This window comes from Martes martes, assembly GCF_963455335.1.
Source record: "Martes martes genome assembly, chromosome: 16".
NCBI classification, from domain to species: Eukaryota; Metazoa; Chordata; class Mammalia; order Carnivora; family Mustelidae; genus Martes; species Martes martes.
The window spans coordinates 50,572,060-50,587,903 of NC_137904.1; the positions used below are offsets into that span (position 1 = coordinate 50,572,060).

The 15,844-nt window shown below is 43.6% G+C and overlaps 1 protein-coding gene across 1 annotated transcript; it reads left to right on the forward strand.

Moving 5' to 3' along the window:
- Positions 1 to 2,059: 2,059 nt before the first annotated feature.
- Positions 2,060 to 8,633, forward strand: LOC308357333 (intercellular adhesion molecule 1-like; the record flags this gene model as incomplete). The annotated part of the gene is made up of 7 exons (XM_080826833.1): positions 2,060 to 2,114; positions 3,450 to 3,716; positions 4,595 to 4,915; positions 5,172 to 5,450; positions 5,948 to 6,217; positions 6,895 to 7,137; positions 7,337 to 8,633. 7 exons carry the CDS (start codon positions 2,060 to 2,062, stop codon positions 7,543 to 7,545), a joined length of 1,644 nt encoding a protein of 547 aa, XP_080682959.1. The 3' UTR covers positions 7,546 to 8,633.
- Positions 8,634 to 15,844: the final 7,211 nt, after the last annotated feature.

Genomic DNA, 15,844 nt, shown 5'->3' on the forward strand with positions numbered 1-15,844 from the left:
TATGGATTACTGGTTTGGATTACTTCTGTAGATCTCCTGGCCATCAATCTTCTCTTCATCTTTCCTTTTTCCACACTCTGCCAGTGTTGTTATCTTGAAAAATAAAGCTGATCATCTCACTCCCATGCTTTAAAAGTTCTGTAAATTCCTACCTGCCTACTCAACTGTAAACCTACTTCTCTAACTTTATCCCACAGTTCTTACCCTCTACCCATATCGAACTTGACTTTTCTCAGTTAAGTCTGTCCTGACCTCTTCACCATATCACTTCATTCCTTAATAAACTTCCAGTCATAATAGAAAACCCAGTTCAAAGTAGGTGTCTCTGAGAAACCTCAACTCCTTCAGGGAGTAGTAATGGTTTCCTCCTCAGTGCTTCTTGATCAATTTGTTTATTACTGGCAGCATCAGCAACAGTGACACAATCAGCATCATCACTACCTTAACTGAAATCTTAGCAGGAATGGGGCTAATCACTTGGCTTAAATTAAGTCATTTAATTCTCATTTTACTCCCCCCACCCTGAATTTTTATAATAACACTTGACATTATGTTTTTGTTTTTGTTCATTTGTATTTGTTTTTCTTAGTAAATTCCAGGAATTCCTGTTGTTGTTGGATAAATCTTGGTAACTTCAGCACCTTCCTAAAAGCCTGGAATACTGTAGATGCTCAGTAATTGTCTGCTGAAGTAATGTATGAATGTAAGCTTTTATACTTTTTCAAAAAGAGCTGTCATTACTTAAAACTCTTAGAACTTCAGTCTGGGGTTACGTTAGAGTATCTTCAGTAATAGAAGATCCTGCTTGGAAAGAGACTCAGAGCTAAGTCTGGTGAATAAGGTGTCTGAGTCATACCATTTTTGCTCAAAGAGTAATAAAATAGTTTAAGAAAAAGACTGATATATCTTTTGTAGCTTAAAAGCCAGTTCTAAATCACTTCTAAAAAACGTTTTTAATAATGGTGTCATTATTGGAATAAATGTATTGTTTCCCAAAGTATTTGAAGAATAACAATCACTTGGAATTATAAATTTTGATATGCCTGTTATCTTATCCATGTATAAAAAAGACCCCCCCCCAAGAAAACAGCCTCTTTCAGACCAGCATACAAGTAAAGATAGACCTGTGTAAAACCCAATGCATGAAAACTCCAATACAGAATTAGAGGGTAATTGTTCATTTAATGGAATCCCTGTAACATGTTAGTCACTGTGCTAGGTGCTGGAGATGCAAGATAAATAAATTATAGTCTCTCGTCCTCGGGGAATTTCCAGCATTGTAATAATTTCATCATCAAAAATAATTCACTAAAGTGAATTACATTTTAATATACATAGCTTCAGAAATCATGTTTGGCATAAAGTGAGGTACAATGTGTAGTAAGGGACTGTGAAGTGGGACAGGGTTAGGAACGTTTCTTAGAAAAAAGCTTGAATGGGGTTTTGAAAGAAGAAAAACTTGGTATGGATTGGTGGAGAAAAGAGAAGTGGACACTTTACACTTAGCCAAAGTCATAATCCAATGGTTGCTTGGTGAACGTGGAGGCAGATCAGAAAGAGGTGGTTTATCTTGAGGGATAGTTCATAGAGGTCATGAGGAGAGAGCTGTGTTGAAACATTTCTCCCTTACATCAGAGAATGGGATTCTAGGGACCGTGTTTTCTAGATCCAGGGTTACTTTCCACTGGACAGTGCTAGATATACATTGGCTGATCTCATCTCTCCAAACTTCATTTTTTTATTTTCACGCTAACAGCCTTCTATTGACTCAAATAGATGGAGGCAAATACATGAACAGATAAATGCAATACAAACTTATACAGGAGTCTCACTAAATCTAATGTCCTCTATGAATATTTTCCTACGTCCTTTTAGTACACCCACACCACACCACTGTTACTCTTGCTACAATTTCTCCAGACTATGCAAGGTTTTAGGAAAGGGGCTGACCTTTAACAATATCAAAGAAACAATTTTCTGTATCCTTTTTCTTTTCCTTGGTCACTTTCTCCAGCATTGTTTTCTCCTTTCTCTCCAGCTTTTGGCCCTTCTCACAAGGATGGAAATGCTACTATTTCGTGTCTGGGCCCTGCTGGCCTTGATCCCTTTCCCAGGTGAGGCTATTTGGGACATTTTCTTTAGTCATTATGTGCCAGACTGCAGGTGGCTGACCAATGAGAAAGAGGCTCAGAAGTACTGAGTGGGGCGAAAATTGAGTATTCACTTGTCCAAACCCTAGGGAGAGGTTCGTATTTCGGGATCACTGGGACACAGAATCTATAGTTGGTTCTTTGGCTTATAATTGGGGAACCCTAATTGAGGGACAGGATAGTAGAACACCAGAGAGAACTCTCCTTAAGAAATATGCCTTTTCTCCTTGGTTCCCTGCTGCCCCAGGACTGTCCTGTTTTCCTGCTCTTGAGAATATTTTTACTTCATTGTTGCCACCTTTTGTGTCATGAAAAGCTACAATAGGATCTTGATAGGAAAGGGCCCATAGCTCGATTGTGAGAAGTGAGTTCTCTGGATGGCAAGAAAGGAACTGGGGTAGTAGTGGGTAACATTGCTACATGAGTTGTGTATTTGTGGAAGGGACTGGTATTTGGCAGATGAAGCAGATGGTGGACATGGGGTAGCTAAAGGGGACCTGTAGGGAAGCTTTCAGGAGACTCCCTTTCACCTATGTCAGGCATCTAAAATTTACCTGATGTCTCTCTCATTGCACCTGAGATTTCCCTAGCAGACTAAACTCTGAAGCATCTAAAAATATCTGTTGCCTTAGTACCAAAGCAAAGAGGAATAGTCTCATTTTGAGAAGAGGTGAAAAGTTCCATGGGAAATGAGTGACCCTAGGAGTCATATTTAGGCTAGTGGTTCTCCTCATTTGGCGTGCATATGGGTCATCAGGAATGCTTGTTTTGTTCACTTGTGTTATTTCCAGGTCCCACTTTCACAAGTTCTTAATCATTCAGTCTGAGGCAGAGCTAGAATCTGCAGTTTTACAAGCACCCCAGGTGATTCTGGCGAAGGCAGTCTTTAGACCATAATTTCAAAGAGACACTGCTTTGAGGTATAAGTAACAAAGCTCTTTTCTCCAGGACCTGTTAACCCCTTGAGAGCCCTCAGCAGCCAATCCTGGAGCTTCCAAGACATTTGGAAGCTCAGAAAGAGAATGGTTTCCTGGGCATGAATTTTAAGAACTCCATAGTTTCTAAGGTGACACTAATGGAGAAATCAAGATCTCTAGAAAGATAATGAGTGGAGGGAATGAATGGTGGTGGAATCAGGGTTCTAACTTGTTCATTAAGGGTCTTTTTCTTGTCTAGTTTGTAACTTTTACTTCAGGGTATGTTTCCTATTTCTAACCATCAAATAGAATTAGCTTTGTATTTTATTTGGCTCATGTGGTCCTCACCAAAGTCTTTGGGATATATGGTTGATCATTTCAGAGGCGACTGAAGAGATATTTGAGGTTTCTGTTTGGCCAGATCAGGCCCTGGTAAAGCTTGGACAGTCCCTAATGGTCAACTGCAGCACTACCTGTTCAGACCCCGGGCCCAGTGGAATTGAGACTTTCTTAAAGAAAACCCAGGTGGACAAAGGACCTCAGTGGAAGGAGTTTCTTCTGGAGGATGTCACAGAAAATTCTGTTCTGCAGTGCTTCTTCTCTTGTGCAGGGATCCAAAAGGACACAAGCCTTGGCATCACTGTGTATCGTGAGTAGGGCTGAGGAGGAAGGGAAGAGTGGGGGAAAAGGACTATGTCTTATTTAGGGAAAAAATAGAGATTTCTTTTAGGGGAGAGAATTAGGGACCTTAATAGAGATTTCTGTCATACTGTAGGAATTCTAGGGCCAATTACTCCTATTTACCTTTGGTGTAGGATTTTAAATTTGGAGCAGACCATAGAGGGCATCCAGACATTGTGCTTGAGCATATGTTCAAGCACAGGAGGCATAAGCTAGTAATGCTAGCTTATACATGATCAAAAAAGTATGCAATTAGTGCTAAATTATTTGACACAAATATTTAGAATAAATAGGGATTGGAGAAAGGAGGGTCTTTGTGGGCTGGGGTAGTTAGAGAAGTCTCCATGGAAAAGGAGGCTCTTGAGCTTCTCTCCTGCAGAATAATAAGGATTGGAAGTGTTGGAGATGGCTGAGGAAGGTCTTAGCAGATAGCACTGGCAAAGATAAGGCCATATGAGTAAGCGTGACCTCAGTGGGTGTAAAAGCGCGGTAAACCAGGGTATAGTTTTTATGTGATGCTAAGGAGCTCCTCAGAAGCTGCTCATGCCTCTGAAGCACCTCTGTTAAGAGATAAAAGTTCTCCAGCATGGCAGCTACAGTCAACACAAAGGACTTCCCCCTCAACAGTCATTTCTTGGCTATGACTTTAGCCACATTTGATGGGCAGAAAAAGAGTCAGAAGACTGACTTGTTTCATGTAGGGTGGAGTTGGCAGAAAGCTGACACTGTTGATCAGATGGTTTAAGGGTAACAGTCACCTTGTATCACAGGCAGCCTGTCCTGTATCACTTCTTTCTGGAAAGGTGAGTAGCCTTCTCTCATCCAGCCCACCTTTTTGTCTTACAGAGCCACCAGAGCAGGTGATCCTAGAGCTGCAGCCTTCATGGGTAGCCATGGGTGAAGCCTTGACAGTGAAGTGCCATGTGCCCAGCGTGGTGCCCCTGGAGAACCTCAGCCTTACCCTTCTCCAGGGTAACCAGGAACTGCATAGAAAGAACTTTATGAGCTTGGCTGTGGCCTCCCAAAGAGCTGAGGTCACCATCAATGTCAAAGCCCAAAGGGAAGATGACAGGTGTAATTTCTCATGCCGTGCAGAACTGGACTTGAGTTCACACGGTGGAGGACTCTTTCACAGTAGTTCAGCCATCAAGGTACTTCGGATCTTTGGTGAGTCAGAGCCCAGGTGTGGAAGGATCCTGAGGCTCATTTTCCTTGTCTTACCTTGGCCTTTGGGACTAAGTACCCACAAAGTTTGAGACGGGGATGTGAAGGTAATTGTGCTCTACCTCTACGTGGGTCTTAAACTTACTCTGGGGACAGAGTGCTTTTAGGCCCACTCCCTTCCTACATTGTGAGGCCCCACATAGCACATGATTTATCGTGGCTTTTCTCCTTTCTTTCCTTTTTTTTCATTTCTTGACAGAATTCTCTCAGAGCCCCCAAATCTGGGTCTCCCCACTTTTGGAGATTGGGATGGCAGAGACTGTAAGCTGTGAGTTGTCTAGGGTGTTCCCAGCCAGAGAGGTCATGTTCCACATGTTCCTGGGAGACCAGGAGCTGAGCCCCTTTGTCTCCTGGAAAGGAGACACAGCATGGGCCAATGCCACTGTTCGGGCCATGGAGACTGGTGATCAGGAGCTGTCTTGCCTTGTATCTCTGGGTCCAATGGAACAGAAAACAAGAGAGCCAGTGCACGTCTATAGTAAGTGACCTGCCTCTTCCATTCCTCACAGGGGTTCTCTGCCACTGAAATCTTCCACAGTAAAGTCTTGGTGATTCAACAGCAAATATCCCTACTAACCTTTCTTAGGTACACTCTCAAGTGAGTTTCCTCTGGTGCATGCATTGAGACAGTAGTTCTATTCAGCCTTCACCCTGTTTCCTTAGGCCAGCCTACTTACAGAGTGATTGTGGGTCCTTCAACTTGTTTCTAGAACAACTTTTTGAGGTAAAGAGGAAAAATCTGTAAGATGAAAAGCCATCTTACCATCCTTGCCACAGAGGCATAGCCAAATGTATGCACACTGCATCTGTTTTAAGAAGAGCTTTCAAATTCCCAAATCTCATTGCTCCTGCCATTCAGCACAGAGGCAGGAGGGTGTCTCCCATCTTGTCTGCCTAGATACCACTCCTTTAGCAGCAACAGTATAGGAGTGGGAGTTTTGAGAAATATGTTTGGTTCTCTTTTCCTTTTTACAGGCTTCCCTCCACCAATCCTGGAGATAGAAGAATTATACCCATTGGCAGGGAGAGACATTAATGTGACCTGTTCGGGGCATGTATTAACATCACCCAGCCCTACTCTTCGGCTGAAGGGAGCCCCAGACATCCCTGCCCCTGGGGAGACTGCCTGGCTTTTACTTACCACCAGGGAGGAAGATAATGGCCGAAATTTCTCCTGTGAGGCCTCTTTGGAGGTTCAGGGTCAACGGTTGATCAAAACCACTGCAATGCAGCTCCATGTCTTATGTGAGTAGAAGCCTGATCTTTCTGGTCAAAACGAGAATTATTATTAGTATCTCATTTCCAGAGGTCTTGGCCAGCAACTTCATTATTAGAGTTGCTACATTTTACCCATTTAAAAAAAAATTGAAGGAGGAAATGAAATTAAAGCTCCCCAAGCTTAACTTAGCCCCAGGAAAGGGAGCTGGGAGAAACATGAAGGGGCACTGGGAATGGAAAAGAGAATACAGGGTGATCAGGTGGCATTAGTTGATGGCTGATGGCTGAGGACACAGGAAGTGGTAGTTGGGAGTTTATGCTGAGGAGGGAAATTTCTACCTAAGAATCTGTATTTTGAAAAGTAGAAAATCCCTCATCTCTGGGGTCACCCCTACACATCTCCTCACTCACTGAGAAGCAAAGATGGGAAGCAGGAAATCCACCATTGATAGGACAGCCCAGATCATTTAGTCTGAACCTATTAGAATGCCTTTGCTGCATGCATCTCAGACTCCTTGCCCCTAGGGAAGGGAAGACAAGACTGGCCCAAAACAGGGAACAACAGTGGTTCTTCCCTTGGGAGGGAAAGCTGTCCGGTTAAAAGGACACAGTATTTGGATTAGGGGAAAGGGGGAGCTGAGCATCTTGGTGGGGAAGGAATGTGGCACATGGAACTCAGTTCCCTGGGGGACTGTCTTTTCCAGACAAGCCTCGGTTAGAGGAATCTGATTGTCCTGGCAACCAGACATGGGTGAAAGGAACAGAGCAGATGCTTGCATGTGTCCCAAAGGGAAACCCAACTCCAACGTTGGTGTGTACCTGGAATGGAGTAATCTTCAACCTTGACGTTCCACAGCAGGCAACCCAGAACCACACGGGAACCTACTGCTGCACAGCCACTAACCAACTGGGCTCTGTCAGCAAAGACATTGCTGTCATGGTTCAAGGTGACTGTGGGTCTCCTGCTGCCAGGCCCAGGATGGAAATCCCCCAGGGGTTTGGGATTCTTATCCAAACCTGGAAAAAAGAAAAATTCCAGTGGGCGGAGGGAGGGTGAGACTGAGAAGTGGGTGTGGTAGGCTGGGGAAGACAGGGGTTCTCTTTGCCCGGTAACCCTCCCGAACTCTGTCTTCTGTACTTGGGCAGGACTGGATGAAGGAATCAGCTCCACCATCTTCATCATCATTATTGTCGCCCTTGGAGTGGGTGTGGTCACCATAGCACTGTATCTGAACTACAAGCCTTGCAAAATAGAGAGGCGGAAATTGCCCTATAGGCAGAAAGAGAAGAACAACGAGGAGGAAAGCCAGTTTGCTGTTCAGCGAGCAGAAAAGTGCAATGCATATAATTGTTAAATGGAAACAGCTATTTGGTTGAAGGCAACCTCTACTGCCGGGGTTTCCTAAGGGAGGAAAGAGGGAGGAGAAAGGAGACATTACTCTTTGTGTTCTGCAGTCCCACAAGACAGGTGTTTCGGACCCCCATGTTCCTTGTATCTCACCCATCCACAAGCTCAGCTCCTCTGAGGTCACTCTAGTCACTAGGAATTTCACTCTCAGTGTCCAGTTAAGGAGAGGGCCTCTTGCTCCTTACTGTGTGCTTAATCAGTCCACTCGCTCTTAGACTCAAAAAAAAAAAAAAAAGGTCTTGTCTTTTGCTCCCAAACATCAGACTAAAGAGATAGTCAGAAATATCTCAGAAATCCAACTCATTTCTCATGGTTTCCTCATGACTAAATGGGAACCAGTTTCTTAGTCCACAGACAGGACTTCAAAGGGACTGAATACCAAAGAGATAGGAATCAGAAGCTTATTCCTGCCTATACATTCCCCTGCTCCCTTATATTTTATATAAGGATTTGGGAGTGCTGGCTTCCAGAGCTGAATTTGATAACACCATTATGGGTCGTGGGTGGTTAGGCTTCAACTCGCTAACCATCTATTGTACGCCTCAGAGGAGTGTAAAAGTCATAAATTCCACATTGGGTCAGACAAGCAGCTTATCTAACCCCATATTCTGTCCCTGAAGTGGAAATTAGAGTTCTTCCATTAAATTGGCTTCATAGTTCATGGGCTCCAAACATCTCTGAATTCCTCTTCATGATCCACTATAAAGTAATCATTTTTCACATTTGGCATATTAATTTTTTAATCTATACAGGCTCTTACGATATAGTTCCAGTATTTATTCTCCCTTTCCATAAAGCAGTATATATTTTCTTACGTCTGCAAACTATTTAAGCTTCAGAACAACTCCTCCTATGACAGTGTTTACCATATGATCTTATGATTCAGCTTCCTTTTCTGTTCTTTGGAAAATATATGTTCACCCGTACAGAAGACATGCAGAATCATAAAACCAAATCTTTTCTTCCAAATCAGTCATGTATGGGTCACCGAAATGTTGTATATGGTAAAAAATAAAAGTGCTTTTATGATATCTGAAAGTATTTCTCTTCTGTGTCATTTTGGAAAACTCTTATTAAGCCACATGGTTGCATTCTGAGTACAGTTTCTAATAAAAGAATGTTAAGACGGTAGCACAAACAACTAGCCCAGGGCAGGTGGTGCTTTAGCTCAGGGCAACAGCCTGTTTGACCTACCCTTAAAACTAAAGTTGAGACCTCCAGAGAGAGGTCTTCAGTCTTCCAAATTGTAGACACTACAAGAAAGAATACAGCATCAGGCATCACAGTGAAAAAAAAAAAAAAATCATTCTTTCCAGTCCTTACCTGAATCTGGGTTATGGGTTAAGTATAAAGATAACCCTTTGATTTCAACACACACAAGGCAGTGGGGATACAATGGTGAACAAAGCAGTGTCCCTGCCTTCTACAAGCTTCTAGTCAATGAGGGAAGCCAGAGCAAGTCAACAGGAAATCAATTGCACCTTAACTCCCATAACCAGGAAAACACAGGTCCTTATGAAAATGCCTAACTTGGGATCAAGGGAGGCTTCCTGGGAGGAGATTGGGAATACCTTGTTTGACTTTCAAAACAGCAGGCACCCCCCCCCACCCCCGCCATCAAATGACCTCAGCCTCAATTTTCCCAGTAAATACAGCAGCCATTCCTCTCATGTTGTGAGAAAATTACTTTTCTGAATTCAGCACTCAGGGAAATAAGGAAGTGGGTTTACAAGAGTATAGAGCAGCCTAATCCAGGAATCTCCAGCCATTTCAGTGTCTTGGGATCAGCTGTATCAGGTCTGTAGTTACCCCATAGAGCAAACCCCACATCAAGGCCCCCATACCCTGAGGCACAGGGGAGGCACCAGGAAGTCTAGAGGCTCCTGCCTTTGCCTCTCATTGCCACTTGGTGTCACTATTGACAGTCCTACACAGGCCATAAAACCTTGTCCACCGCCATGGATTTTTCAGGGAGGACGATTCTCTTCCCGGGGCTTGGTCTAGCTAGGGTGATTCCTTGCATGAATTTCCAAGGTTACAGACCTCACTACTTTAGATTAGCCGTCTAGCAAGGTTCTTCAGATTTCAGTAGGTCCTTCCCTGTGTAGACTTGGAACATCTGTTCCCTTCCTTTCCTTCCCCAGGAATCCACACCACCAGGGGGCATGCAGCCCCTCCCAGCCAATTCTTAAAAGTACAAAGGGTCTCATTACATCTCTTTTCCAGAATAATAAAGCTGGTCTCTGCCCATTCTTCTGAGAGTGGCTGCCTTGCCTTCAGGGGACCCCACCCCAAAAAGGTCTGCATATGCCTTTCCTAAACAACCATCTCACACTTAACTGTAGCTACTCCGATTATCTTCAGGCAAAGAGAACTACCTTTAATACTCTAAAAATGTTTCCTCTTAAGAAAGTCAAGGTGCGGGTGCCTGGATGGCTCAGTTGGTTGGGTGCCTGCCTTCGGCTCAGGTCATGATCCCAGGATCAAGTCCCCCCATTGGGCTCCCAGCTCCACAGGGAGTCTGTTTCTCCCTCTGACCTCCTCTCTCATGCTCCTTCTCAGTCTCTCTCTCAAATAAATAAATAAAATCTTTTTTAATAGCGAGAGAAGGAACACAAGCAGGGGGAGTGGGAGAGCGAGAACCAGGCCTCCCGCTGAGCAGGGAGTCCGATGTAGGACTCAAACCCAGGACCCTGGGATCATGACCAGAGCCAAAGGCAGACACTTAACTGAGCCAATCAGGTGCCCCTGGTATCTTTCTGCATAGGCCTGAAAGAAAACAAGTTAATTCTTCGATAGGACCTTCTTACTATAGGGATAATACTACTAGTTACCTATCATTTTAGGATTAGAGTTGGAAAGAAATGACATAGTACTTATAAAACACACTAGCATGATGTTGTACATGTGTACACAATATCGGTTCTCATTACACTAATAATGCTGGTAGTGATCATACCCGTAATCATCTTGAACTGAAAGCAAAAGTCAGAAAACCATGGCAGCAGCCATGGAGGGCCACCAAAAGCCACATACACCACGAACACCTCCTTTCTCTTTTCCAGTGAGTTCTTTCTTCCTTTTCTATTCCTTTCCCTCGTTCTTTCTCTACTTTCCCCCCTTTTTTGTTCCCTATGATGTAGGACTACTAGTAGGAAGACCAGTTGTACCAGTCTGCATTGAGCTGAGGTGTTCTGAGACGCTAAAATCAGTACTCTCATGCAGATCAGGAGGAGTTGATGACCGTAATACTCATATAACTTTAAGTATTTTTCATGTTTGCTGGGGCCTCCCGAATTAAAGCTGCGATGCCAAGTGGCGTGTTTATTTGACCCAGAAGACCAGGTCCGGTCATTCTGAGGACTTGTGAAGAAAGGGGAAAGGGTCAGTTCTGATCTCAAATCTGTATAAAAGATCAAAACAATATATACATGTTTCAGCAATGCTGATGTGTTAACCTTAAAAACAAAACTGGGAGTTATGTTACCAGCAAAAATGGGTTTATTAGTGAATAGCAGAGATTTGCAATCCAGGATAAGCAAGCTGGAGCAAAACCCCAGGCAAATCTGTAGAACAGAGGAGTGGGACTTGGAAGTATGGTGGCTTCTCATTGGCTGAGTTGTGAGTGTCTCTCATTGGCTGGGCTGTTGCTGGGGGAGGAGGAAAGTCTTTCTTCCTCCTAAGTGATTGGCAAAGCAATACCCAGATGCATGGTCTGTCTCCTTTGGGTCTGCAATTGCCAACGGTAGGGTATGAGAGCTCCGCCTGCTGGTCTCCCAATTCCTTTCTAAACAAGATTTCCTTTGATTAGTTTTCACATTTCCCCTTTATGATCAAGATCTTTCTTTGAAAGCATCACTGGTCAAGAGTCAGGTTCTCCACATTTCGTGATTTTGTCCCTTGGTACCACGAAGGACCTTTCCTAGCTGTCATGTTTTAAGTTGGTAGGAAAGTGCCTAGCAGCTGGAAACCACTCAAGCCACTTTTGGGTAACAAGGAATGTTAGGAGGGCTAACTCTCAGGTATTTCCCCTCTGTAGTCTATATGTGTCAAGACTGTAAGCACTGGGGGCGCCTGGGTGGCTCAGTGGGTTAGAGCCTCTGCCTTCGGCTCAGGTCATGATCTCAGGGTCCTGGGATCAAGCCCCGCATCGGGCTCTCTGCTCAGCAGGGAGCCTGCTTCCCTTCCTCTCTCTCTGCCTGCCTCTCTGCCTGCTTGTGATCTCTGTGAAATAAATAAAATCTTTAAAAAAAAGAAAAAAGACTGTAAGCACTGGAGATCATCTCCAAGGGCCAGCCAGCCTCACCTTATTGTGTACATCGTTTTTAAAAGTCTGATAGGCAACAAAATACAAAAAAACTCAAAAAATACAAAAATACAAAAAACAAAAAATAAAAAAACTCAAAATAATGATACAAAACAGAAAAAGGAATTTAACAATTCCACATCATACAATGGTTCTAAACCAGGACTCTAGGTCTGAAAGTAGCTCATTCGGACTTAGGGGAGAAAGTTTCTCCCTGTGAAGGCAAAGTCTCCACTTAAAGCAATCATGAAAGGGGAATTGTGGCTCCTACAAGAGCACATGGAGAGAATCAGCCCCGTGCAGTTGGGAAGATACAGTGCAGGTATAAACATGAAGCAACAGTGCACTTTTTGCAAAAGAGCAAACTTTGAAAACTGTTTAAGAACCGTACTGTTATCTCAAAAGAACTATTGGAACCAAATGTGTTACTGATAATAGTCTCTAAGGTCGCAGAGACCCTGAAGTTCAGAGACCATGAATTTGGCTAAGAGTCTAAATTCAGTTAACAATTCAGATAAAAGAAGCCTTTTGTGAATTCTGAACCTTCTAATCCTTCAGAAAAAGCAAGTGTAAGATTCATTTGTCCTGGGATCATCATGAGGCTGTTTCCAAAAGCCCATAATCAAAAAAGGTTTCCCCCTTTTGCACAGGCTTAGAAAATGCAGGCAAGGGAATTATCCTTCCACGAAAAAGAAGCAATGGTGAGAAAAATGTATACAGGCCCACCCTGATGTCTTGGAAAAGGGGTCTCATTAGATGTCATCTGCTTCAATTCTGGGCAATCTTACTTTCAGGTCACCAGAGGTCATGTGGGTCCAGTCAGGGTTTGGGCTTTCTTTAGGAGGGTCACGTGAATTTAAGAATCTATTCTCTGGAGTTTGGTGGCATAAGAGTTGATTAGAAGTTCTTGACAAAGTCCTTTCCAGTGATGTTGAAGACAGTCTTTTTGGAGGGGTCTTTACCAACAGATGAAATCTCTGGGTTGCAGGGCATGAGGCTTAAGGTCACCATCTCCCAGGAGTGTACCATGAAAAGACGGCTGTACCAAAGCATGGTTATGTTAACCAAGCAGTTGGGCCTCTGCAATACTGAAGTGTATCTTCTTTTGTCTACTGGGGATCAGAGGAGGCAGGGGCCAAGTGTATCAGACATCCTGTGACAACCTCAAAGGGTCAGAGTCTGAGTTCCGGAGAGGGTAGATCTGAGATTCAGGTGCAATGGCAATGGTTTGGGTCAGCGTATTTGAAGGATTTCTTCAAATTTTGCCAATTGAGTCTTAATAGTGCCATTAGTCTATTCAACCAAGGATTGGAGGATCGAGGATGGTATGAACAATGAAAAGCATTCTGAAACCAGCCAATAGCACAGACTTGGAGCACCTGACTGGCAAAATAGGTTCTCTGGGTTCCCCGGGCAGGGATAATTTTTTTTTTAAGATTTTATTTATTTATTTGACAGAGATCACAAGTAGGCAGAGAGGCAGGCAGAGAGAGAGAAGAGGGGAAGCAGGCTCCCTGCGGAGCAGAGAGCCCAATGCGGGACTCGATCCCAGGACCCTGAGATCATGACCTGAACCGAAGGCAGAGGCTTAACCCACTGAGCCACCCAGGTGCCTGATAATTTTTTTCTAATGGAATTTTAGCCACAGAACATTAGCCTGTCTACAAGAGAAAGCATGACACTAGTGAGAAACATACAAACCATGACTTAAACATATCCACGAGACAGGGAAGCTGCAGGAAATCCATTTGTACACACAGTTTTCCCTGAATTATACTTTAGACAGATGGGACAAGGGAGGTAGGTACTTTTTGTGACCTTGTTAATATTTCCCCACCGATATTGCATGAATGATATTACTTCTAGTAGACCAATTTTTTAAAAGATTTTATTTATTTCTTTGACAGACAGAGATCACAAGTAGGCAGAGAGACAGGCAGAGAGAGAGAGAGAGGGAAGCAGGCTCCCCACTGAGCAAAGAGCCTGATGCGGGGCTCGATCCCAGAACTCTGGGATCACGACCCGAGCCGAAGGCAGAGGCTTTAACCCACTGAGCCATGCAGGTGCCCCTAGTAGACCAATGTTTAATGCACATACAGTGCTAAGGAGTAGGAAATTTAGAACTTCTGGTAGGGCTGGATTGTTATTTGGTCCAAACCAGAGGTCCCCCTTTTTAATGAGACAACAATGACTAGATTTCCAATATTGTTTTTCCCTCTCTGGGGCCAACTGTTGGGTATCTCTGGTCAACTTTTCCAAGTTATCATCTGGGAGAACATCACTTTGGAACATGACAGAAGTTTAGCACTGCTGTTGGCAGAAATATAAGTGAAGTGGTTTACTGTGGCATCCAGGAAGCTGAGTCTTAAATGCCAGTACCCTTAGTAATAGCCACAGCAGCCAGCAAAGTATGGTATTTAAAAATTTTGGGACATAGAAACCATTTTAAATTTTATTTCCATCGGAGGTAGAGACACCTTCCTATTTCCATAACATTCCAAAGTCATGAGCTACCCCCAAAGCATACCAACTATCAGTATAAGTGCTAACAGTTTTATCCTCAAGCTAAGTTACAAGCTGGAGTAAGGCTGAATTATAAAGGTAAAGCTCTGGACTCAACGACTTCAAAAGGAGCTGCTACAGCAAACCCAGCACAAAATTTACCATCCTTTAAATAAGAACCATCAGTAAGGGGCGCCTGGGTGGTGCAGTTGGTTAAGCATCTGACTCATGATTTCAGCTCAGGTCATAATCTTGACATCATGGGACTGAGCCCTACATCGGGCTCCACACTCAACGTGGGGTCTGCATGGTACTTTCTCTCTCTCTGCCCCTGTACCCCCCAGTACACTTGACCTCACCTGTACTCTCTAAAATAAATAAATCTTAAAATAAAGAAAAAGAAAAGAAAAGAAACCTGGGTGGCTCGGTGGGTTAAAGCCTCTGCCTTCACCTCAGGTCACAATCCCAAGGTCCTGGGATCGGGCCCTGCGTTGGACTCTCTGCTCCATGGGGAGACTCCTTCCTCCTCTCTTTCTGCCTGCTTCTCTGCCTACTTGTGATCTCTGTCAAATAAATAAATAAATAAATAAATAAATCTTAAAAAAGAAAGAAGGAAAGAAAGAAACATCAGTAAAGCATGAAAAACCTGCATTGGTTAGAGGTGTTTCCTGTATATTTCCATGGGGGGGGGGGTGTCAAAAGGTAATCTGTCAGTGTCAAGCAGTTGTGAGGGGTTTTGTCTGGGTCTAAATGTAGTCCTTGTTTCAGGATTAGATGTCCTAAGTGTTGAACCTGAGTTTGAGCAAGTGGCCTTTTTTTTTTTTTTTTTTTTGAGACCTTATGTCCCTTTAAGGCCAAAAGTTTTAACAGGTGGATGCTGTCTCCTGTGAAGAGGTTTGAGAAAGGGAGCAGAGAAGTAAATCATATACAAATTGTAACAAAATAGAGCCTGCAGAAAACTTTCTATCACCCAAATCAGCTTTTAAGGTTTGTGAAAAGTAAAAACGACTGTGTGTAACCCTGGGGCTTACTGTCCAGGAGCATTTCCATTCTTCCCAAGTGAAAGCAAAAAGGCATGGGCTATCTTTATCAACGGAATGGTAAAAATGCACTTCATAGATCAACTACAGTGAAAAATTTGCCTTCAGAGGGAATGGATGTCAGTAGCATATGGGGCTTAGGAACAACAGGTGCCAAGCGGTAACAATGTTATTTATTGCTCAGAGGTCGGGGACAAACCCCCATCCTCAGCTACTGGGCTTTTTCACAGGTAAAACAGTGGTATTACAGGGACTAGTGCAGGGGACAATGAGGCTCCGAGCCTTGTCATCTTCTATTATAGCCTTGATGCCTTGAAGGGCTTCTTTATATAGTATTGATCCATCCTGAGAAGAGATTTTGAGAAATCCATTGGAATCCTGATGGGAGGTGCACTGTG